At 45.9% G+C, this 22,758-nt stretch overlaps 1 protein-coding gene and 1 long non-coding RNA gene across 4 annotated transcripts in view; both read right to left on the bottom strand.

Annotated features, from left to right (window-relative positions):
* Tgfbi (transforming growth factor beta induced) overlaps positions 1–1,073 on the bottom strand; it is a 32,338-nt gene extending 31,265 nt beyond the window's left edge. The window contains exon 1 of the mRNA XM_020161245.2: positions 855–1,073. Coding sequence (XP_020016834.2) covers positions 855–988 — 134 coding nt within the window. The 5' untranslated portion in view covers positions 989–1,073. The remainder of the gene's footprint in view (positions 1–854) is intronic.
* A 173-nt stretch (positions 1,074–1,246) lies between these two features.
* The window catches only part of LOC141418227 (uncharacterized), a 59,057-nt gene continuing 37,545 nt past the window's right edge, over positions 1,247–22,758 (bottom strand). The window contains exons 2-5 of one of the 3 annotated variants that reach the window (XR_012442916.1): positions 19,473–19,558; positions 17,566–18,406; positions 1,814–1,901; positions 1,247–1,690 (exon numbers count right to left, since the gene is read on the bottom strand). This is a non-coding gene — a long non-coding RNA (uncharacterized lncRNA). Of the gene's footprint in view, positions 18,407–19,472; positions 19,559–22,758 lie in introns of all 3 variants that reach the window. The other 2 variants (XR_012442914.1, XR_012442915.1) reach the window with 2 other exon arrangements.

Genomic DNA, 22,758 nt, shown 5'->3' with positions numbered 1-22,758 from the left:
TGGCTTTGTATGTACCAATACTGCCCACCTCTGCCTGGGTTCATGCCTGGCTCTTTTTCAGGGCAGACCTGCTGAGTTGGCTTCCTAAAGTCAACACATCTTCAGGGTCTCAAAGGAATACCTCTACATTTCCAAACTCAGCTTTTGCCTTAAGACAAACTCCAATGCTGGCTCCAGTGCATACTTCAGGACTGTGGGACAGTCTTGTGTCCTCTCAGGACTCAGTTTCCCTTTCTGTACAATGCATAGAACAACCCAGTGAACTCTCCTGCTCTTTATTTTCAGAGGGAGAAAGTACCACACTCCACTTGGTGTGCTGATGCCAGGTAGTGGGTACAGGGCATGGCCAGGTGCACAGGAACCTGGGGTGCCTAGGATGCTGACTGGCACACCACCTGGTGTGGCCATGGTCTCATGTCTGGAATGGCGGGACAATGACCCGGCTAGACTGGAATATGTGCATCGCTGAGAGGGCTTCCTCTCTGCCTTGGGCACCTTCTCATGACGATTCTGGGCAGAAAACTGCCGACGCCCCCTTCCACTAGTTGCTGGGGCTGAAAGTGCGATTGTCTCCGCTCTTGGCCTGACTCGGGGTCACTGGTCATCTCCCCCACCCCCTTCCTCTACAAAGCGTCCTGCGCTGGCTTCTCTCCATCGTCCCGCACCTCCCTCCCTCCCTCCACCGGTGCAGGGCTGGTGTCTCTGAGCCCTGCGCGCTGCTTGCATTTAACTTGGGCTTTGTGCCGAGTTCCCGGTCCGCTTCAATGTCCCCAGCGACGTGCGCTCCGAGCCCGGGACACCGGTCTTTCCGCCTCCCCCCCCCCCCCCCCCCGCCACGGGACGGCTCTGCTTACCCGTGCTGGCGGCCACGGAGCCGGCTGTGCTGCAGTACCAGCTGGTAAGGCGACTTGGGGGGACCAGCCAGGGTCGCGGCGGGGCCCAGGGCCAGCGCCAGGGCGAGGGCCAGCAGCCGCACGAGGAGCGCCATGGAGTGGAAGGACCGACGGACCGGCAGACGGAAGGACGCGCGAACTCCGGGGAAGTGAGAGCGCCCGGGCCGCCCGCGCCAGGTTAAGTAAGCGGCCAGCGGGAGGGAGCGGCCGCGAGGGGCGGGGAAGCCCGCGGCCGAGCGGGGAGGGCGGGGAGGGCGGGGAGCGCGGGGAGCCCAGGCGCCTCCCAGCCCGCGCCCCCGGGCTGCGCTCCGCACCCCCCCTTACCCCCCCTCCTCCCCGCGCCCGCGATCACGTCCTTCTCAGCTCCCTCCTGCACCGCCCAGCCCTCCACACTCACGTCCTCCCTCTCTCCCCTGGACTACTGGCCCCTGGGCACAAAGAGGGCGAGTCCCAGGTGGGGACCCTGGGAGTGAGTCTCTGAGGCTCGCCGAAAACTTCGCTGCAAAATGCCCTGAGCCCTAAGATGCTTCGCTGATTTGCTACGAGCCCGGCTGCAGGAGGGGCTCTGCGGATTCCCAGGAAGCTATGGCCCTCAGGACTGGTCTCTGCATTCCGCATGCGGTCATGGGTCAGGCTAATGGAAGTATAGATGAGATGCAAATCCCCTGACAGACAAGATGCCCGAAAATGTGGGGCAGGTTCTGTTGGGCTCTAAGGTGCTCTTGGAAACCTGGGGAAGGGTAGGGTGCTCAGCTTGGTACTCATAAACAGCTTTGCAGCCCCATGTGCCAGAGATGCTGCAAAGAGAAAGAAGGCAAAAATCCTGACCTGGAGGAGCTGGGAGCTAGTGTGCAAATAGTCACATGGTAGGGAGGAAGGTGAGTTCTCACCCCAGCACCTATTAGTCACCCACCAGTTACCTGGCACTGCTAGCCCTGGAGAGAAGCTCATAGTTGGGGGATCAGCCGGCCAAGCCAACAATGTGCCATGGAAAGGCTGCTTTTAGGCCTGAAGGATGAAAAGGATTTAGCTAGGCGACAGGAGGCTGTGTTCAGGAAACTCAAGTTGGTTGAGGCATGAGAGGTGAAGTCAGGCAGAAATGTAGTTGGACCCAGAACCAAGCTAAGAGTGTAGATAGATGATTGGGAAGCGAGTAAGTGACATCATCAGTGTCATGATCAGGGGTTGAGAAAGACCAGATAAAATAAGGCAAGATAGGAGGTAGGAAGATCAGGTGACTAGGAGGGGACCCTGTGGGAGGTGGCGATGGAGACAGACGATAGACAGAGGGGTGTCTAGGAGAACTTGGGGGCTGTGTACAGGGAGTTGGGGAGAAAGAAGAGTCAAGGATGAGTAAGGTGTTTTGGACCCAAGCATCATGGTGGATGGTGGTGCCATTTTTAATATGAAGGACATGGAAGGGGTTACAGTTTGCTAGGAGAGGGTGTTTGGGACACACTGAGTCTGAGATGCTCCAAGTGGAGCATCTGCAGGCAGCTGGACGTAAGGGTCTGGGGCTTGAGCAAGGGACACAGGATGGCGATTCATACCTGGGAGTCATTCTCCAGTGAGGGCCATGTGGACAAGAGGTAAGTGATGACATGATGGAGAGGCACCATGGGCAGAGAGCAGTTGGTAAAGAAGATGAAGGAGTGCTGACAGCAGAGTGGGTAGAAATAAAGAGAGTGGAGCTGGCATGGGAAGGAGGGAGGCTAGAAGGAGGAAACTGTTAACAGAGAGGAATGCCACACACAAGACAGATCTGAATAGTGTCTGCTGTGTTGAAAACAAAGGGGTCACTGGGGACTTGGCTGTGGAGAGCAGGATGGCCAAAGACAGATATGGTGGCTGGATGCAGAAATGAACTGGTGGAGGCATGAGTGGGGAATGTAGAAGGGAAGGGGAGAGTTGGGATGGAGGCCAGGGAAAGACAAAGTCAAGAGAGGCTTGGGGATGTTAGAGCTGATAGAAAGAAAGTGAGAAGGAGGTCAAAGCCAGGGAGAAAAGGGGATAATGAGAGCGAGGGGCAAGGATGGAGAAGAGACTGGGGCAGATTGGCTGAAGTGCTGGAGAAGGGCTACCCCTTTCTGTCCTGAGGGCAGAAAGCTATTGGGGCCTGTCTGGGAATGGAGGAGAGGAGCAGATGGGTTTGAGGAAGATTTCAGTGGTACCACTGACTAGACTTGAAACATTTGAAAGGAGGACTGGGAGGTTTGTAGCTAGAAGGACTGGGCGCATGAATGGCACACCCTGGTGAAAGTGTGTATTTGGATGAATGAAACCAGTAAACCAGGACTCCAGTTGTGTTCACAAGGTACATGGCAAGGCACCCACACATCCAGTTTAAGATGGACGGGAGGGAGCTGCATTCACAGATCCACAGCTTAGGAGAAGTGCAAGGACTGGAGATAAAGGTTTGGGTTCCTACAACTAGAGATGGTGGCCATAGCCATGGACTGGAAGAGCTCCCTCAGGAACATGTGCAGAAAGAGAGAAGGAAGAGCAAGAAGAGGAGAAGATGGCTGCCAGAGCCTGGGGTAACCCTCCTGGAGATGCTGAGAGGTAGGCAAAAAAGGAACCTTGAAGGGAGATCCGGAGGTTGCAGGAGAGCATTTCAGACAGCCATCTTCACTGCCAGGAGGGGCAGAGTTCAAATTGGACCATATCAATAAATGGTTCCTAGCATATTATTGGCACTCAGAAAAATGAAAGATTATAAGGCTGTAGAACATTGTAACCTGAGCCTGTATCTTTTGCACTGAAGACTAGAGGATGTTTTGGGATAGCCTTGACCTTGGGGAAAGCCAGGTCTTTTCCTGATGCCCTCTGTGACTCTTATCTCACCCCATCTCCCCAGAGGGAGAAGTGGGACAATTAGTTCCCTGGGTACATGTGGGGGCCATTCCTGGTGCTAGGATCTCTGCCACATGGGGGGAATGTTTCCTTTGTCCCGTCTCTGTTTAGTTGGGGCTGACATTGCTCCCTGGTGAGGACCATCAAGCACAAATTTAGGTCTGGAATAAGATTTTTCCCCAAAACAACTTTTTTGAGCAAGGAGAATTCAACTCATGCTGGATTAGTTCTGACTTTGGGCTCCTGGGAGTTAGCTCTACTTTGTCTATGAATCATTTGCCTTATTGTGGTATTTATTATCATCTTATTTGTTTTCCTGGAGCCTCAAGGGAGAAAATCCAGGGAACACAGTAGGAAGAACACTGAATGATTTCTGCATCAGAAAATCCTATCCACTGACTTTCTGCTCAGCCAGGGAACCCCACAAAGAGAGAGGTGCCATTAGCAATGACTTTACTTGGTGCATCAAGGTGTATGGCAGCTAAGATACCAGTCAGGGAAGACTGCTTGGCCAGGGGACAAAACACCATGGCCTCCATGAGTTGGCATCTGAGTATGAGGTGCTGTTAGAATAACTCCTTCATAAAATCAGTGTGGTCCTGAAATGAAAGTTTCTGCACTCAGAGGGGAGGAAAGCAGCTGGGTGGTTTAGATTGATAGCTTGGCTCCACCCCTGAGGAATAGCACTGGTACAACAAAGTGACTAAGTGCCAGCTCTGGAGATAGGTGACCTGCGTCTCAACACCAGACCTGCTACATTCTAGTTGTGTGGCCTTAGATAAGTTATTCAACCTCACAGAGATAATGATAAACCTTAGCTCACTGAACTCTAGGTGAGCTAATGAAATAATTCATTAGGGATTACTACAGTAATATCGTCCATGTGGAAAACGGGATCGTTAAGCAACAATCCCAATAATGATCTGAAAATACTCATTGACTTGATTTGAAAGCAAAACAATTCTCTGAACTTCTTGGTGTAGGATATTGGGAAGGTCCCAAAGAAAGGCAAGCACAGAAGAAGCTTTCCCTTGGGACCAGGAGAACTGGCTGCAGTAACCTCTAGGGGAGATGTCTCTTCCAGCCCAGCTCCCCCAGCCACACACAGGGACTCTGGGCAAGTCAAGTAATCTTGTTGGAACTCACTCTCCATGCCTGTGAAATGAACAGGCAATGACTTGAGTTTTTCCAGGAGCTCAGTAAAGAGATCACAGTAATACTTCAGTTACTGTTTAAATGTTAAAAAAAATTCTACCCCATGCTTCACCATCCAAACGCTCTCCTAAACCATAAAAACCAGAACTCTGTGAGGGTAAACATGTCGTCTCACCGGCGGCTACTTTGGAGAAAGGGTGATACCGCTGGAGGGAGGAGCATGGTCCTCTCTCTCCAGATAGTCTGGAGTCACCCAGGGCAAACATAGCACAGACCTTTCATTTGGGAAGCATTTTTTTTCTGTCTATGTTAGAAAATCTAAACAGGGAGAAAATTAAGCTTTGGGGAGAACAATAATTACTAGACATTTTTAGGTACTTAAAAAAATAACTACTTTCATGCTAAGTGCCATATACAAGATCACCAAAAACAGTTTCATTTTTTAGGCTGGGCATGGTGGCTTATGCCTGTAATCACAGCTGTGTGGCAGGTAGAGGTAGGAGGATTGTGGTCTGAGGCCAGCCTCCAGTCAAAAAGCATGAGATTCTATCTAAAAAATAAGCAAAAAGGGCTTGGGGGCGTAGCTTAAGTGGTAGAGCGTTTGAACGCTAAGCCCTGAATTCCAACCCCAGCACTACCCCCAAAAAGTTAGTTTTAAAAAATAACTTTGTAGTGCATGACAACAGTCCTTAAGTATCAAGATAAATTAGTAGTTCCAACAAGTTCCCCATCAGGGAACAAAAGAAAGAAAATGGTTCTGGTGCTGTTGGTGACATGTGTCAAAATCAAGCTGTCCAAAGTTCCTGGTGATCGTTTGGGCATCAGGGGAGATAGAGGACAGTGAAAATCACTTCCAGAGGACATTTGGCCTTTCTCACCTGCCCTGGACAGTTACCTAGAGAGCACTTAGAATTCAGGACTTTCTAGGACAAAGAAAGGTGAGTTTTGGCATGAGATCTCCAAAGTAAAAGAGTACATGAATCAAATTTTGGGAAAAATTCCATCCCTTGTGTAACACACAATACCTAGAACAGTCCTTCACACACTGATTACTCCATCTGTGTAACAAAAACAGGCAGAAACATCCCAGTTTACCAACATCAAGGGATGGTTATAGTACTGTTCAAGGGATATGAAATTTGACTTTTCAAGAATCTTCCACCATCTTGCCATTCAAAATGTGGTCTGTAAACAGTAGCATCGACACCACCCCAGAACTTGTTAGAAGTGCACACAATCATAGGCCCTGCACAGATCTCTGTCTCTGACTCTACATTTGCACAAGATCCCTTGGTGATGTGTACACAGAGAACACCAGGCCTGAAGGATCGTGTAGCTAAGAGTTCAGATGAGAGTAAAGTAAGATTCAACTTATGAAGCCACCTGAAAACTCCTGCCAGCAAAATGGCCACAGAGGAAGCCTCAGCTTGTGCTGAGCAGCAGCTCTCCCAATGTGGGTGACTATCACGATGGGACCGCCATGTGGCTTTCTCTCCAGGTCCAGCTCTTGATATTCAGTGTCTTCCACACACTGAACAGAGACAGGACTTTGGATTCTGTCTAAGTCATCTTCCATTCTTCCCTCTCAATGACTGCAAAGGGGGCTGGAAAGAACCACAGCTTTGTGACAGTGAGATCTTAGTGGTTTCAGGCTCACCAGTTGATGGAAACAGAGCAGCTGTTGCAGCCCTGAGTGACATTAGGTCCCCAGTGTTTACTCTGTCTAAATGACTTGCTGTTTTCCCATCTCCAAACACTGGCTTTCTTAATGAGGGTTTACCAAATGTTACTTGCTGGTTAGAAACCAAATTTGTTTTCTAGGGAAATTGACTTTTCTTGAAAGAGTTGCATTGATTTGGCTCAGTTAAAATATCCTAGAAGAGAAGAGTCCAGAGACTTTTTTGGGGTTTCTTTAATTGCCTTTTGTGGAGCGGTGCCCACAGACAATTGTTGGCTTGTGGAGCAAAGCTTACCCACATCTTTCCTGGAGCTCTCTTGCAAGGCAAGCAGCGGCCTCAGGCCTCAGAGAATAGATACCACCCACGGTCAGAGCATTTCAATGTTCAGAAATCCACATGGCTCCTTCTTAGTTCTTACCAATGGTACCACTCAAGGTTGGAAACCTTGTGTTCAGTTTGCCTCTCCCCTCTTTCTGACCCCTACATGTGCTCAGTCACCAAGATCTTACAAACGTTCTTTCCAGATCTCTCCTCAAAGTTTTTGTCCTCCCACACCACCCAGTTCCCCAATGTCCACCTCTCCTCACCAGTCATCTCCTTCCTTCTTCCTTCCTTCTTTCCTTCCTTCCTTCCTTCCCTCCCTCCCTCCCTTCCTCCTTTCCTCTCTCCCTCCTCCCTTCCTTAAATTAGGATATATATGTTGTACAGGCAGGATTAATTGTGATAATTCTGAATAGCCTTACATGGTACATTGGTTAGATCCCCCCACCATCTCTCCCCCTCAACCCCTACCTGCCCCACTTAAAGCAATTGCAAGAGGTTTCTTGACCTTAATCTCCTTCATTCACCCTCTGACCTCCCACAAGTACCCCCCACTATACCTATATTTTTTTACAGTTCCTCTCACTCTTCTTAACATCAGCTCCCACCTCCCGACCCCTACCCCAGGCATCCATTTTTCCCAACCCTATCCGTCACATCTTCCTAAAACTCTTCCACCAAAACACTGTTCTCCTATTGTTTATGAGAGAAAATCCAGGCTTCTCTGCTTTCTTTCTTTCTTTTTTTTAAAGTGAACATCTTGTCTCCCTCACCCCTTCAAAGGGAAAAACAAAATCCAGCCATAATCCCTATACCAAAAGAACTTCTAGTGTATTGCCTTCTTCCATTGCACCTGCCTTCTAAGTCCCCTCCAAAATTCCTCCTTTTCAGCTGTGTCCCTGGCTTGCCCATGTGAACCACTGTCAGCCTAGTTCCTGCAGGACATGCACTCCTCCCCTCTTCCCTCCCTCAACCCATACACACAGCCCCAGGCCTCACTTCTGCTTCCTGGGGCTCCTCTTTCCCTCCATGTGAGCATACAATACTCTCCCTCCAAGACTAGCTTTGCTAGTAAGAAGCTTTGCTTAGGCAAATTCCTTAACCTCTCTGGGCTACTGTTTTCTCAGCTGGCCTCCCTTCTGTGGATTTCCCACTTGATGGAGTCTCTTCTTTTTGAAGTCAAATATCTGTCTTTCTAGTTAGCCCAGGTGTTTGCTCCTGTGATTCTTTCACAGACTCTCACTAAGTCAGCAAGGAGCCTGGTTGACATTTACAGATCCATCCATGGACGAGCTGGCTGTGTTTGGAGAGGACTTCCCTGAGTCCTTTCTGTTGTGATTCACACCCCTCCCTAAAGAGAGGTCCAGAATAGGTGGAGATCTTAGTTGGCACTGTTTTAGGTGCCACTCTTCCACATGCCTTGGTCTAGGAAGAGACTTGGCTGGGAAGAGACTGTAAAGGGCCTTAAAGAGCCTAGCTTCTCCTCAGGCTCCCTTCTGTGGGGTGTCCAATCCCTGCATGAAGGAGTGAGAGTCTCCAGGCTAGTGCTCCTAACATCACATCCTGGTTCTCTGGATCTTCCCAAGTTTTGTGAAAGACAGTCTCCATTTCCTAGGATGCAGTGTTGTGCCAGAACCAGAGGAGAAAGGGAAGGCAGGCTGAAGCCATTGTGATTGCTGGCTTTGCACCAGCTATTCTGATAGCTTGAGTCCAGAATTCCTAGATACTTGCTCTTATCCTGGTACCATCCCACTCTACCACAGAACACCCTGGACATTTGAATTACTGCTATAGAAGGCAATTTGTGCAAGCTGAAGAACTTGTGAGATGAGGGCCACATTTTCTTTTTTTTTCTTTTTTGGCAGTACTGGGATTTGATCTCAGGGCCTTGTACTTGGTAGGCAAGCACTGTACCACTCAAGTCACCTCCCCACCCGGTGTTTTGTTTTGTTTGAGTTTGTTTTTATATAGGGTCTTATGCTTTTGCCCTGGCCAGCCTTGGACTGAGATCTTTCTGTTTCCATTTCCTGAGTAGCTGGGATTACAAGCATGTGTGTCCCAATGACCAGACATTTGCCAGCATTTTTTTTTTTTGACAGCACTGAGGTTTGAACTCAGGGCCTCATGCTTGCTAGGCAGGTGCTCTACCACTTGATCCCCTCTGCCAGCCCTTTTTTTTTGTGATGAATTTTTTTTTTCGAGATAGAGTCTCAAGAACTATTTGCCCAGGTTGGCTTCAAACCGAGATCCTCTTGATCTCTGCCTCCTGAGTGGCTAGGATTACAGGCATGAGCCACCAGTGCTGAGCTTGCTAGCATTTAAAAAAATATTTTGGAACACGGTCATTGTCTGGATCAGCACTTTTGCCCTGGATGAATGCATACAGTTAAATCCCATACAGAATGCTCTATGATATCCACCTTGGACTGCTCTGGACCTTCCACTCCACCTCTTTTAGCAGTCAGTTACTGGGCCCAGCCAGGAAGTCAGGGCCAAAGAGCAGATCTGTTAGCATCAACTAGCCTTTCCCTGTCTACACCTCCCCTTCCCCTGTTTTCCCTAGCATTTTCTTTCTCAATTATCCATCCATGAGGCTCCTGATATTTCACTGGGACATGAATAGGGTGAGTGCTGTGCTCTGCATAAACCACACAGTGACCCATAGTGAAGGACATGCATTTAGAATGAGAAGAGAAGGCAGTTAAAGGTTCCTTTGGAAGACAGTAAGTTTGAGAATGATGCAGGCAAGCAGTCAGAAGAGGAAAGCAGATATGTGCAGAAGATGAGCCTATTAACGAATAATTACAGCCTGCCAACACCAAGTGCTAGTTTAAACACTTTCATGTATCAAGTCATCCCATTCTTGAAATAATCCTATAGGTTGGGTATAGTTATGTTTACACATGAAGAGGACAAGGTCAGGCTGGGAGAGGTGAACGATCTTGCAGGAGTAGTGAGAAGGAAGCTGGTAAACCGGAAGTCAGTATTTGAAGTGAGCAATCCTGGCCCCCCAGTGCCTGCTTTACCCAATCCTGTGCATGCTGTGCCCACTCCCCAGGTAAGGCAGTTGCATAGTTTTTGAACAGCCCTGCCCCCCCCTAACTTTCTCCTTTGCAAGTCTCTAGTAGCTATTCTAGCGAATGAAGCTGCTTTAGTGAGGAGAGTGATGGCCCCTTCTACAGATGGGCAGAGGACCCGAGCTGCTAGGGCCCTGGTTAGATCAGTTTAGACCACAGAATCAGGATCTTTTGAATAGATCAACTAGCTTTATTTAGCAATCCTCAACAATTTTACCGTCACCACCACCAGCCTACAAGGAGGATGCTCTGTATTTACTTGGTGGATCTTGGTGAGCCATACTTCCCAGGCCTGGGAGAGGGAAATAGTTATCACTAATGCTACTACTGCTCCTAGAAGTGGTCTTTCTGCTCCCTCCAAAGCATCCTGTTTCAGGGGCCCCCTCTAATGAAGTCTCCAGAATTTCAATTAAAAATAAAATTGTATTTATCTAGCATGGGCAAAGGGGAATTGCTTCATTGAGTCTGGTGTTTTCCAGTCTTTCCTCCAGGGTCTGTGTGGACATGAGAGGGAGTTTGCAGCCTTGACATTAGGTTCCCTGTGGCCTGGGACCTCCCAGAGGGAACACTCTCCAGCCCCATGTCATTCACTATCCCATTCAGTATCCTGCAGGCCCCAGGTGGTAATTTATGGTCTCAGCTCATGTGGGATTCCTATGAGTTCAGAAGCAGATGCTGGCTAACTTCCACCATTCAACCTGGGTCGTCTAGACCCCTCTCTAGCCTTCTGCAATTCAAGCAGTGACCTCCATCTGACTCTTTGGTTGGCAAGGTGGATCTTTTTCTTTCCTAATGTATTTCACATTGGGGATGGGCCCGTCTATACTAAGCAGTCACTGTTTCTTTTAACACGTCATAAAAGTATGTAAAATTAGAAGTGAAAGGTCTGAGATGGAGTGCTTGGCAGAGCCTCAGATGTGATATCACTTTGGCAAGGCACATTAAAAAAATTCAATACCTTCATGTATAATTACTGATCAAATATCGTTTATCTGCCTGAGAATTAGTCAAACTAATAGCATAGTTATTCTAATTAACATTTTACGCACCAAACTCCCAGGACAACAAAAGAATTAAAATGAATTTCAGAATCTATAGAAAAAAATGTACGCATATTAGATAGTACATTTCTGAAGTAACAGTCAAATTAGAGGCTGAGCTAGTCCTATTACTCAATCATTTAAAAATCTTACAACATTGTTCAGACAACCAGCTGCTGCAGAAAGTGGTCTTGACTGGGTCTACTAACACTTCCCTGAGCTCACCCTATAAGCCCACAGTGGGCTGCACACTGCACTTCCAGACAGGCGTGAGTCAAGCTTTGGCAGGAGACACTTGGTCCTCAGAGAGCCAGGCGCACATAGAATGAAATCAGTGCCCAACATAGGACTATATGCAAGAGGATCACCAAGGGGAAGTACCAACTGCACACCACACAGTGATGTGGGCGGTGAGCAAGGGCCGTGGGGGAAGTGAAGGGAGCCAGAGGGGACCCGGATTCTTCCCAGAAGAGGTGATTCATCTTCTGGTTGAGAGGGAAGCCAAGTCAGCAAGGTAGACTGCAACTCATCAAGCCAGTGACCGGAGACAGGGTTAGCACCAGAGAAAGGATTGCTGCTCTGGCTTTCTGGTTCTTGCTAGCACTTTATAATTCCTGAGACACATGAGAGCCTAATAGAGTTACTTTTCTGTGCATTTATTCTGATTGGCCAAGAAAAATGCCATCTTGAGTTTTCTGTTTAAGAGCGACCTTTTATCCCTCCTTCTATGGAATAGAAATCTACTAAATGTCCTAACGCTTGATTTAGGACAGTTCTCAAAAACAGACCCAAGTCTTCTTTGGGGCCACTTTTCGAACTCTAAAACTAAATGGCCCTGGAGCAGACCCTTAGCACTTGTCCATCCTCTGACAAAATCAGAGGAGCTACTGGGGCCCCACTGACAATCAGCACCAAATCATGCTAGTGCTACACGAAACACAGTTCAGGCTCCTTCTGATCTTTCTAGTTGCATACAGTTTAAAGGAGGCAATGAAGCAGAAGAAGTGTGCGTCTGTGTGATGTGATTTCAAATACCAGACTCTATCTGTATGACCAAATCCAATAACTACAAATTCTATCGCGCTCTTGAGACAGAGGCAGCAGAGTCGGCCAAGTTGGGGAGGACACCGGGCTCACAAAGGCTTGACTTGGCCATTAAAGTACGACACAATATGCAACTTCAAGCATGTGTTTATCTAGCTACAAAGCCCACTCAAGCCTCCTGAAATAAGATCTTGGCCTGTTTTCATAGCGCTGTGATTGTGGTGGCCTACTTTTTACTTTACTTCCTATACTTACTCTGGGGACCCAAGTCGATCACTCCAAGCCAGTGAATTAATAAATAGAGCAGCAGAAAGAAGATTGCAGGGTCATGAGATCCAGGCTTTCATGCCTCTTCTTTCTTCATAACTGTTTCCAGATGTGGGGCTTGGCATGGTGTCAGCTCTGGAACAATAACTAATGAAAGTCCTTTTTCCCCAGCTAACAGCAGGTGGCTACTGGTCCCTGCAGCATGCCTGTTTGTGTTTTCATTTCGGAGGACTCACTTGGCTGGAAGCATTGGCCCTTGTTGAGTGTTTACCTGGCACAGGCCATGGAGTAGGTACCAAAAGACACAGGAATTGAAGGGCAAGACGTCTCCCAAAAAAAGAAAGTTGTGGGGAACTGTGTCTTCTAGCACACATTCTAAACAATGGACAAGACGGGCTGGATTTAGGGTGAAAAACATCCCATCACAGAGTAAATGAACTCATTAGCTCCTGGTCCTCCCCTTACTATTGATGAAATGCTTGGATCAGGAAGGATGAGGCAAGAGACAGTTGTTCCTAACCTCAGGGTGCTTGTAAACCAAGTTGGGCTGCACGCCCATGAGACAAAATCAGAGGAGTGACTGGAGCTATATGCAATTTTTCAGGGAAGACATTCTGGCAAACAGGCACCTGAAAGGACTCACTGAGGACAGCCAGGTCTACTTTCAGTAGAGAAGAGAGGTGCTCTTAAAAAGTGGTATTTTCTGGCATGGTTCAAATGGCCAGTCTCCGTGTGGGGAGAACTTAACAAGCTCAGGCCTTGGTCCGTGTATCAGCCAGGCTGCATGTGGCCCAGGTCAGCTTTACCTAGCTATGCTTTTCCATGGCTTTGGGAAAGTATCCTTCTGCTGGTTTTTACTTCCTGACCAACTTGGTTGTCACAACCACAGGGAAAATCAACTCTGAACTTTTGCAACTGGAAGCATATGGGTTGCTTTGACATAAATGTGGCCTTCTCCAGCAGACAGATAAGCAGTAAGTTTGCCAGGGTGGTTTGGCTGACCACCTGGGAGCCAACCATGACATTCAGATAGTGGAAAATGAATTTCATTGCTTTCTAGAATATGAGAATCACTGACTTTGGATTTCTACTAATATTCAACAATTAGGCCTTTAAAGCAATATCTATCTAGTCCAGGTGGTTTTGACTTGTTGGTGAACAGAGTTTGTTTCCCTAGCCATTGCAGGAGTTATTTTTTTGGACTTAAACAGAACATCTCAAAGGGTGCGAGCTAGAGGAGAGTGTGTGTTGGAAAGGGCCATTTTGGGACAGCAAGAAAAGCTGAGTCTGTCCAGTGGTGACTGGATCTGACCTGTCATGACCAAGCCAGAGTCTGAATGGACAACCCTGCTTTCTTATTTCTGCTGCTGACTCTGCTGTTCCCTGGTCTGGGATGAGAGACGCAGGCTAAGACAAGTCATGCCATTACCATGCATCCATCCACAGGCCCAGAGCCTCAGCCCCAGGGTCACTGGGTGTGCACCCCTTCCAGGTGAAATACTGCCATGGAATCCTGATTTTGGAACAATGCATGAGAAGTTATTTCAGACCATTGCCTCCTGAGGATTTGCGTCTTTGGAGCCAGCAGGTGGGGTTCAGGTAGCCCCTGTCTGGCTACACTGGGTTCCATGTAGTGCTGCTGCTCAAGCCCAGGGGGTGCATGATATGAACTCAAGAAGTTCCAGAGAGGCTTCTCACTCTAGTAAGTTCAGCAACCAATAAACACCTGTTAAAGTGCAAGCTGTGGATATTGCATAGTCAAGCAACTATAAGGGTAAACACAAAAATACAATATTTTAGTTGCTTTCCAAAAACACACCATTGTCTAGAAATCAAGTTCAAGAGTTGGAAATATGCATCTCTATGACCAAGGTTACCAAAATCTTTGCAGTTTCAGAACCCAGCATGCTTTCCCTGACCTCCAGGCCTTTGAACACACTGTTCCTGCAGATGGACTTCCACTGACCCATTAGATTTTAGTTTGGATAACTTTCTCCAGGAAGCTATCCTGTCAGGCCCTTTCCTAGCCTGATAGGTATCCTTTTTCTAGGCTTTCACTGCATCCTGTTCTTCTACTGTCACAGCACACATCAGTAACATGTCCTTTTCTTCCAGACTGCCAGTTTGATGAGGACAGGACAATGACTAGCTCGTTCCTTACCCATTTCCAGAATTCATCGATCTATTCACTAACTTATTTATGGAGTACCTAGTGTGAGCCAGTCAAGTTATAGAAGTTCACTGTGAAAGTATTTGGTCAGGGGAGGCTTCTTGGAGGACTGCGTTTTGAGATTTTCTTTGAGGAAGTTTGGAAAAGGAAGACAACAAAAGGAATACATGGAACCTGGATGCATCATCTACCTGCCCCCACCCCCAATGAGATGTCTGGCTTCCTTGGGAATCAACTCTGGGAACCATTACTAAGAGGGAGAGGTGCCCACTTTCACAGAGCTCTCGCCACATGCCAGGATGACTTTTCCAGGCTGCTAATAATACTTACTATTCACCCAGAGCGGTCTGCCAGCCGGGCCATTTCTTGGGTTGTCTCATCTGATTTTTTTCAACAACGCTGCTGAGAAGAGATCCTTGTCCCCATTTTTACAGACCAGGGGTTGAGCCTCAGAAAGGGTGGGATTTTGCCAATATAGCATAGGGACGGAGCCAAGAGTTTTAGCCAGAGATGTTTGGCTCAAAATCAGAGATGTTAAAATATGTTGTTCACAAACCTCCTCAAAGAATTGACCCTCTTGCACATCTTAAAGCATATATATATATATATCTATATAAAAATTTTATCCTATATTTAAATAAATGCAAAAGATGCCAGAGTATTGTATTTTGAATGTGTACATATTTTATATTTTTATCAAAATATTGGAAATGTAGATTTAGTTCTTGCAATTTATAAAACGTCTGTGCCATATTTCAGCTCTTCCCTTACCTGCCTTGGGCAGGTTACTTAACCTTTTCTGTGCCAGTGTTCTCTATAAATTAGGAATAATAATAGTACCTGCTTATAGGGCTGTAGGGAGGATCAGATGAGCTGGTTCATGTAAAGTGATTAGAATAAGGGCTGGTTCACACAGCTGGGTATGTGTGTGCTGTTATTAGGTGACCTCATTGCAAAGCCAGTCTTCACTGTCAACACTGGCCAAAGCAGACTTACTTTTGGTAGGAACAGCACAATTTCATTTCTTCTTCAAATAAACATTACTACCAACCCTCCTGGATCGGTATTCTAATTCTAGGAGAGAAAGATAAGTCTCTGTGTCTTGCCAGAGACTTTTTTGCCTAGACAAACGAAATACACAATCTTCACTAATTCTTGCTTTGATCTTGGAATCTGTGTCTTCTAACTGTCTTTTGTCAGGTATCCTAGCACAATGCTGTGATGAGCCAGTGACAAGGAATTCTTGCTTTCATCAAGATGTGGGAGGGGCACCCAGGCATGCCTGCCTTAGGAGAGGAAGTGTGTACACTGAGGATCTGGAAATTGGTTCTGGTAAAATCTATGCTCAGCCCCTGAAATGTCCTCCTGTAGCCCCGGGGGTATGTGTGCTCTAGTTTAAAGTTCCCCATTGTCCTTGAAGGGCAGCAACCACTAAGGACAGAGGCAGCCCACTCATGCCAGATAAGAAGAGGTCAAAGGTTTTCTCTTCTCCCCCCCAGAGATGTTAAACTGCAGGCAGCCACTCCTTTCCAAAGACTCTTGTACTCCAACAGTGGCCTATGCACTAGCAACACTAATGTTTCCTTGCACTTGCTAGAACGGGCACCACCCTCCCTGAACCACACAAATCTTCTAAAGCCAGGGGATGTCAACTTGGCTGCACCTGAGAATCACTAACCATGGGGAATTTTCAAAACTCTTCATGTGCTGGGCCATTCCCCAGACCCATTAAACCAGAATCTCTGGTCATGTTGTCCAGGCATCATTAGGTTAATAAATACATATAAATTAATTGACCCATAATTATAGATATTTATGGGGTGCAGTGTGGTATTTCAATACAAGCATACAATGTATAATGATCAGATCAGATTAACTGGTTTACTCATAGCTCAAACACTAATCATTTCTTGATGTTGCTGTTAGGGTTTGAATATGAAATGTCCCTCACAGGTTCATGAGTTGAAGACTTGGCCCCCAGCAAGTGGAAGTATTTTGGGAGGTGGTAGAAACTTTAGGAGGTGAGGCCTAGCTGGAAGAAGTAGCTCACTAAGAGTATGCTTTTGAAGATTATACCTGACCCTTCCCATCTCTCTCTCTGCTTCCTGACTGTCTTAAAGTGAGTAGCCTCTGCTGCATGCTCCTGACACCATGATGTCTGCCTCACTGCAGGCCCAGAATCAACAGAAACCTCTTAAACTGTGAGTCAACATAAATCCTCCTATCTTAGAATTGTTTATGTCAGGAATTTTGTCACAGTGATAAAAATTCTGACTAACACAGTTGGGCATTCAAAGTCCTCTCTACTAGCCAGCTATTCTGAAGTATACAATTGTCTTCAACCCTGGTTACTGTAATGTGCTATAGAACAGAGCACTTGATCTTAGCCAAAGGCTGATGAGCAATATGCTATAAAAATTAGAAGTCATTCCTCCTGTCCAATTGCACCCTCTTCTCTCCTCAACACCCTTCCCAGCCCCTGATAAACATTATTGTATGCTCTGCTTCGATGAGATCAAAATTTTAGCTCCTATATATGTGACAACACGTGATATTTGTCTTTCTGCAGGCATTGCTCATTTTTTTTAAGTTCCCAGGAGATTTCAATGTGCAGTGAAGGCTGAGTCACGCAGGTACACCCACGAATTCCTGCCCTTCTCGTCTACCCCTGCATGCTCTTCTCCTCTCACCTGAGGCCTGGGGAGGTCTCCAGCTCTTTCCCACCCAAAGCAAAGAACTCCACAACATGGCCCCTAGTTCTCTTCTAGAATTTCCCCCAAACATTCCCCTACTTTGCAGCCCAACTGGATGACTTGCTCTTGCTCAAAGTTTCCCACATGCCCCTCCTCAGTCTTCTGTTCTTCCTCATTTCTTGCCCCAGCTCTGGTCATCTGTTAAGACTGATTCCTTCTGCCTGGTTGCCATCTCCCCAAAGGGCATTGTCTGACTTTTCCCATGGCCCACTTTCTACTATGGATTCTATTATGGATCCATGTGCCTTTTTTCCCCACTCCACCCCAATCCCACTAGACTGAGGGCTGCAAGGCAGAGTGAGGTCCCATTTACCTTTATTTATCCACGCTGGACTGGGCACACAAGAGCTGCCCTGGCACTCGACCCTGCACTCTTCACTCCTTCCTCAGGCAGAAAGCACAGCCCAGGACTGTTGGGAAGTCTGGGAGAAGCCACAGAGCCTCACAGCCCCAGCCATTCTGCAGACCATGCTACCTCCACTGGGGAGTTTTTGGCATGCAAATTTGTTTCATTAAAAGCTCTTTTAAAATGACTACTGTAAGAGGATTGGGCAAACCCAACTAAGTGAGTTGCCTTGGTCCCTGGAACATAAACATTGCCTAGATGTAAAAAAGTTTTCTGTCGTTTGTAGTAACGTTAACAGAACTTCAAATGAGGGCCCCCTCCCTTCTAAATAATAGCCTTACCCTTTGGTGGGGCAAGATGGGCTCTTTACCACAGCCAGCAGAAACTGACCACCAAACTTCAAAGGGAACATTCTCCAGTTGCTCTCCAGCCTGAGCCTGGCCTCAGCTCAAGTCCAGGATAAATGTTCTTTTAATGCAGAGACTTGCATCTGGGCTGAGGCCCTGCCTCTGTTTTTCCCTCTGTGCTATGGAAATCATCTAGTAATCTGCCCTTCTAAAATTCAGGCCATGGTATAGATATTTAACGTCAAGAAGCCCCATACAGGGAGGGGGACTTCACCTCACCGTCATCGTCATCCATGTGCCTTTCAGCAGGGCTGACAATGCGCCTTTCTTTCTTTCCAGGGTTCTGAAATCCAGGCTGCTGCTCCTTCTAGTTGTTGGTGGCCTTCTTTGCTTCTACCTCCTGCCTGGGCCAGGCATCCATTCCTAACATAGTTCTGTCAGCCCATGTTTCAGACAGGGTCCTGATAAGTATCAGGAATGTGTGTCACATCCAAGGTTTTGTTTTTGTTTTTGAGACAAGGCCTCTCGATGTATTCCAGCCTGGACTTCAACTTACTATATAGCCCAGGCTACCCTTGAATTCAAGATCCTCCTGCCTCAGTTTCCCAAGTGCTGGGATTACAGAAGTGACCACCATGCTTGACCATAATTCAAGGTTTTAATTCTTCTCCAGATGAGAATTTGTATTGACAGGGTTGCAGGTGTAATTGCAAGATTTATTAAACAGCCAGATAATTTTTTTCATTATTATCTTCTTAGCCCCAAACCATATGTCTCTAGAGATATGTTAGAAAGTGTTGCTTCCCTTGTACATATAAGTTAAGAGAACAGATATTTAACAGAGGCAGAAGTGGGTCAGTATCTCTCTGTGTCTCACTTAGGCATGTGGTGTTCAGCCAGCACCCTACAGGGCCCCAAGGCTAGAGCAGGGCAAGTTTATATTATATGTTTAGAAGCCCCTCTTGAGTGTTAGGCTTGAAATGAGCTGGGAGTGTCCCTAGGAGATCTTTACAAACACGCAGACGTGTGTGTTACACCTGGGTGAGCACTGCAGGGTGGGTGTGTTGGGAAGCCCTCTGAAGGTTATCCCTACCCTGGGTTCTTCATGCCATATGTAACTGGCCTCAGTCCAGAGCCAGGTGGCTTGTGATCCTTCTCTAACTTTTACTTAAATGCCTGTATCTCAACAAATGCTTGCAACACACTACACACCTTCCACTCATCTCAAGCCTTACTCTTATGCAGGAGCTACAGCCCAGAAGAGAAAAATGTGAAGTTTTCTGGGCCAAACACCAAGAAACTTGTTTGTACACACCTGTACCTTCTCCTCTCTAGAGAAAAACCAGTAGCGAAGTATCTTAATTCTGTACTGCCCCTTGTTTCGAAAATCTTTAAGAAAATGATATCTCAAAGTTAATTGGGGACTCAGAGATTTATATTTTGTGTTCAAAATTTCTGATGAAGCTGCAGTTTTGCTATTTATCAAGAAAAGCATGAATTAGACAGTTAGAAGAGGAAATGACTTACCAAATATCAGCGTTAATTCTTGAGATCCTGTTTAATTACACAACACTCTACTTCCTCTTCCTCAAGAAATATGAACAAGCAATTGTCTGAAATATTAAAACCATAGCAAATATTAACTACTAAATCCGAAAATGGTGTATGTGTACAAAGAAAAGCATATGGCGTTACAGAGAGAAAAGATCTCATAGCTGAGTGAGTTTCCCCCTATCCAATTTCCAAAGAGACTCTAGGAAACCACTTTTCAAGTTTGTTTCTGATTTTCAAAACCACATGCTGATAACAACAAGCAGTTAACTTTTAAATCTCTGACTACAACCAACCAGAGTAAATTGCTCCCTTATTAACCTAGGGAGAACAGTTACTCAGTATAAGATCCTCATTCATTCATTAGCCATGATTTGTGTCAAATGCATGCATTCAGTCCATTCCAATTTCTTCACATATGTGAACACTTAGACACTGGAATAAGTTTCCTGTTAGCTGTCAAAGTGCATTGTTTTTCAATCTCTGCAAAAACAGACTGAAAAGATTATCAGATAAGAAAGATTTCAAAGCTTACAATAAATCCTCTTATTGTATTCTTAACTATAGTATTCTTTTAATACAAGGTTATATTGAGTGATTTTGGCTATGTTCTCTAACACCCAGACATATTTCTAGGAATTGTAAGTTAGGCAGACTGGCTTTCATGGTTCAGAACCGTCTCCCTGGAGGGAAGAAAAAAAATGGTAGAATCTTAAGTTGTTGGTGATGATGGATTGGGAGATAGACATCTATCCAAGTGAAGGAATCAAAATAGGAAAACATGGCTTGCTCACTTCAAATAAAAGGAGCTGATTGTCTTATATGAGTTGTGTCAACTAAGAAGTATGGGATTGTGGTAGAGTCCTCATTAATGATTTAAACTCTAGAGTAAAATGTGGACTTGTAAGAGTTTCAGTGGGAAAAAAAGATTTACTGTCTTTACTCAACCTTGTCTTCTGTGTGGTAACATTTTATGACAGTGATTTCAAACGAGTGAAGTCAGTAATTTCCAAAATTGTCTATTCTCTAAATTTTTATTGTGTCATTTTTACATTTACCTACATGTGCATACATTATTTGGGCCACCTCCCCCTTCCCCCAAATATTTTCCAGCCAGTCTCCCAGTACTGGGGTTTGAACTCAGGGCCTCACACTTGCTAGGCAGGCACTCAACCACTTGAGCCAATCCTAGCCCTAATTGTCTATTCTAAACCAAATGCCATTTAATCTATGTGTGATCAGACTCAAATGATTAATGCCCTTGTGTTTAGATTTGCACTTGGACATCCCTATCTGAGGAGTTTCATTTCTCCCAGACCACTAATTGGAGCTTCTGTGTTTTTGAATTAAGATATCAGGCAAAGAAGAAAGAATAACAGGTGAAGGAGGAAAAAGAGAAAACTTCTAGGGAATCTTTATTGATCTGACCCAGCACTATCCCTAGAAATATACATATGAACGATACGCGATTTAAAATTCTCTTCTGTTGTTTTGTTTTTGTGGTCTGGGGACAGAACCCAGGTCCTCACAGATGCTAGGCAAGCATTCTACTACTGAGCTACACCCCAGCCCAGTAATAAATGTTCTAATAGCCATATAATAAAAATGAAAAAGGAACAATTGAAATTTAGTCCTAAATATATATGCAATTAAATCCAATATATTTAAAACTTACCATTTCAACAACTAATCAAGGGAAGTTATTAGTCAGATAGTCTACATTTCTTTTTTTTTTTGTTACTATTTTTCTTTTTCTACATCATTTCTTTTTTTTAAATACCAAGTCTCCAGATCAACTCAAATCAGAAAAGTCAAATTGCAAGTGCTTTATAGCCATTCCTTTCTAATGGCTACCATATTATGCAGCACAAATACAGAGAATAAGTACGGAGAGGGAGGAGCAGAAATGAAGATGAAAAGCCACATGGGCTGTAGGTTTAGGGAGAGTTTTGACAGGTGTAAAAATTTTGAAGACAGTCATACTGGAGCAGCTGTAAACTATAGGTAGACGTATAGAATTGCTACAGAACATGTATGTAGATCCCTTTCATAATTTTCAAGGAGCAAAATAAAATATTTGAGTTATTTTGGAATTAATTTGGGTGGATGAACTGTGTTTCTTCACACAACACCTCCTTGAAAATGGACCACTTGGTAAGGATTATATATTCAATCATGGATAGAGGAGAGCTGAATGAAAATGTGGGGTTAAAAAGATGCCAAGTGGGGCTGGGAATGCAGGCCAGTAATAGAGTGCTTGTTTAGTGTGTACAGGATCCTGGATTCAATCTCCAGTGCTGCAGAAAAGAAAAAGGAAAAATGATACTAATGGTTTGGGCCCTGCCCATGTGAGAGAGATGAGCAGAGGACACAGCAAGACCACGATCTAGATCTGCACAAAGAATGTCTGTTGCTCATCTGGAATGGATTACAGCCCACCCGGGAGAGCACAAAGCCAGCACATCAATCATAAGCGAGTCAGGACAGCAATTGTACTGGCCAGTTGGCTTTATGAAACAATAATCTGGAACCCTTGGAGGAGACAGGCACAGCCTAAGGCACAGAGTCTAACATATAGAGCATACAGTGTGCACCATATTCAGAGCATAAATAGAGGAGAATGACACTTTGGGCTTCAAATGCAGCTGTAGCCCAAGAGTTAGTGTAGCCCAGAGCCCATCCTGTATCAGATGGGAGTCAGAACATCCTAAATCAGCAAGTCAGCACCATTCTGATGGCCTGATTTCATGAGATCCATGAAAGAACTACCTCACTGCCCTGAGAGAGGGATCTATTCACCAGGTCATCTTCCTGGAACTGGCACCTGATTATCCAGGATAATTCAATGGACGTGAGCCCTGAAAATCCTCAAAACATTGGGTTGACCCCATGAAAGAGTGCCAGAGATGCCCCCCAGGGAAAGAGTGAGGACCAAGATGTATATGAATCCTTGGTTTGGGGTACCCTTCCCCAGTGGCACTGATGGGTCTGTCTACTGCCAGGCATTGGAGGGTACTTAGAAAATCTCAAGGAATTTATTCCAGGGTATAGGGACTTTTAAAGCCTGGGGTCCAAGCCAGAGACTCTACTTTGTGAGTCTAGGGACACTTGGGAGGAAGCCCTCCTAGAATAAGAGAGAATAAAGCCTACAGTATAAAAAGAATCAGGGGAGGGTAGATCAAACAACACAGATAGTCCTGTTCACACAGAGTCCTTGAGGCCTGTCCTATTCCTTTAATGATCAGTTTGGGAAGCCAACAAA

The sequence above is a fragment of the Castor canadensis genome, chromosome 16 (genome assembly GCF_047511655.1).
Source record: "Castor canadensis chromosome 16, mCasCan1.hap1v2, whole genome shotgun sequence".
Taxonomy (NCBI): domain Eukaryota; kingdom Metazoa; phylum Chordata; class Mammalia; order Rodentia; family Castoridae; genus Castor; species Castor canadensis.
This window is presented reverse-complemented; position numbering and strand designations above follow the sequence as displayed.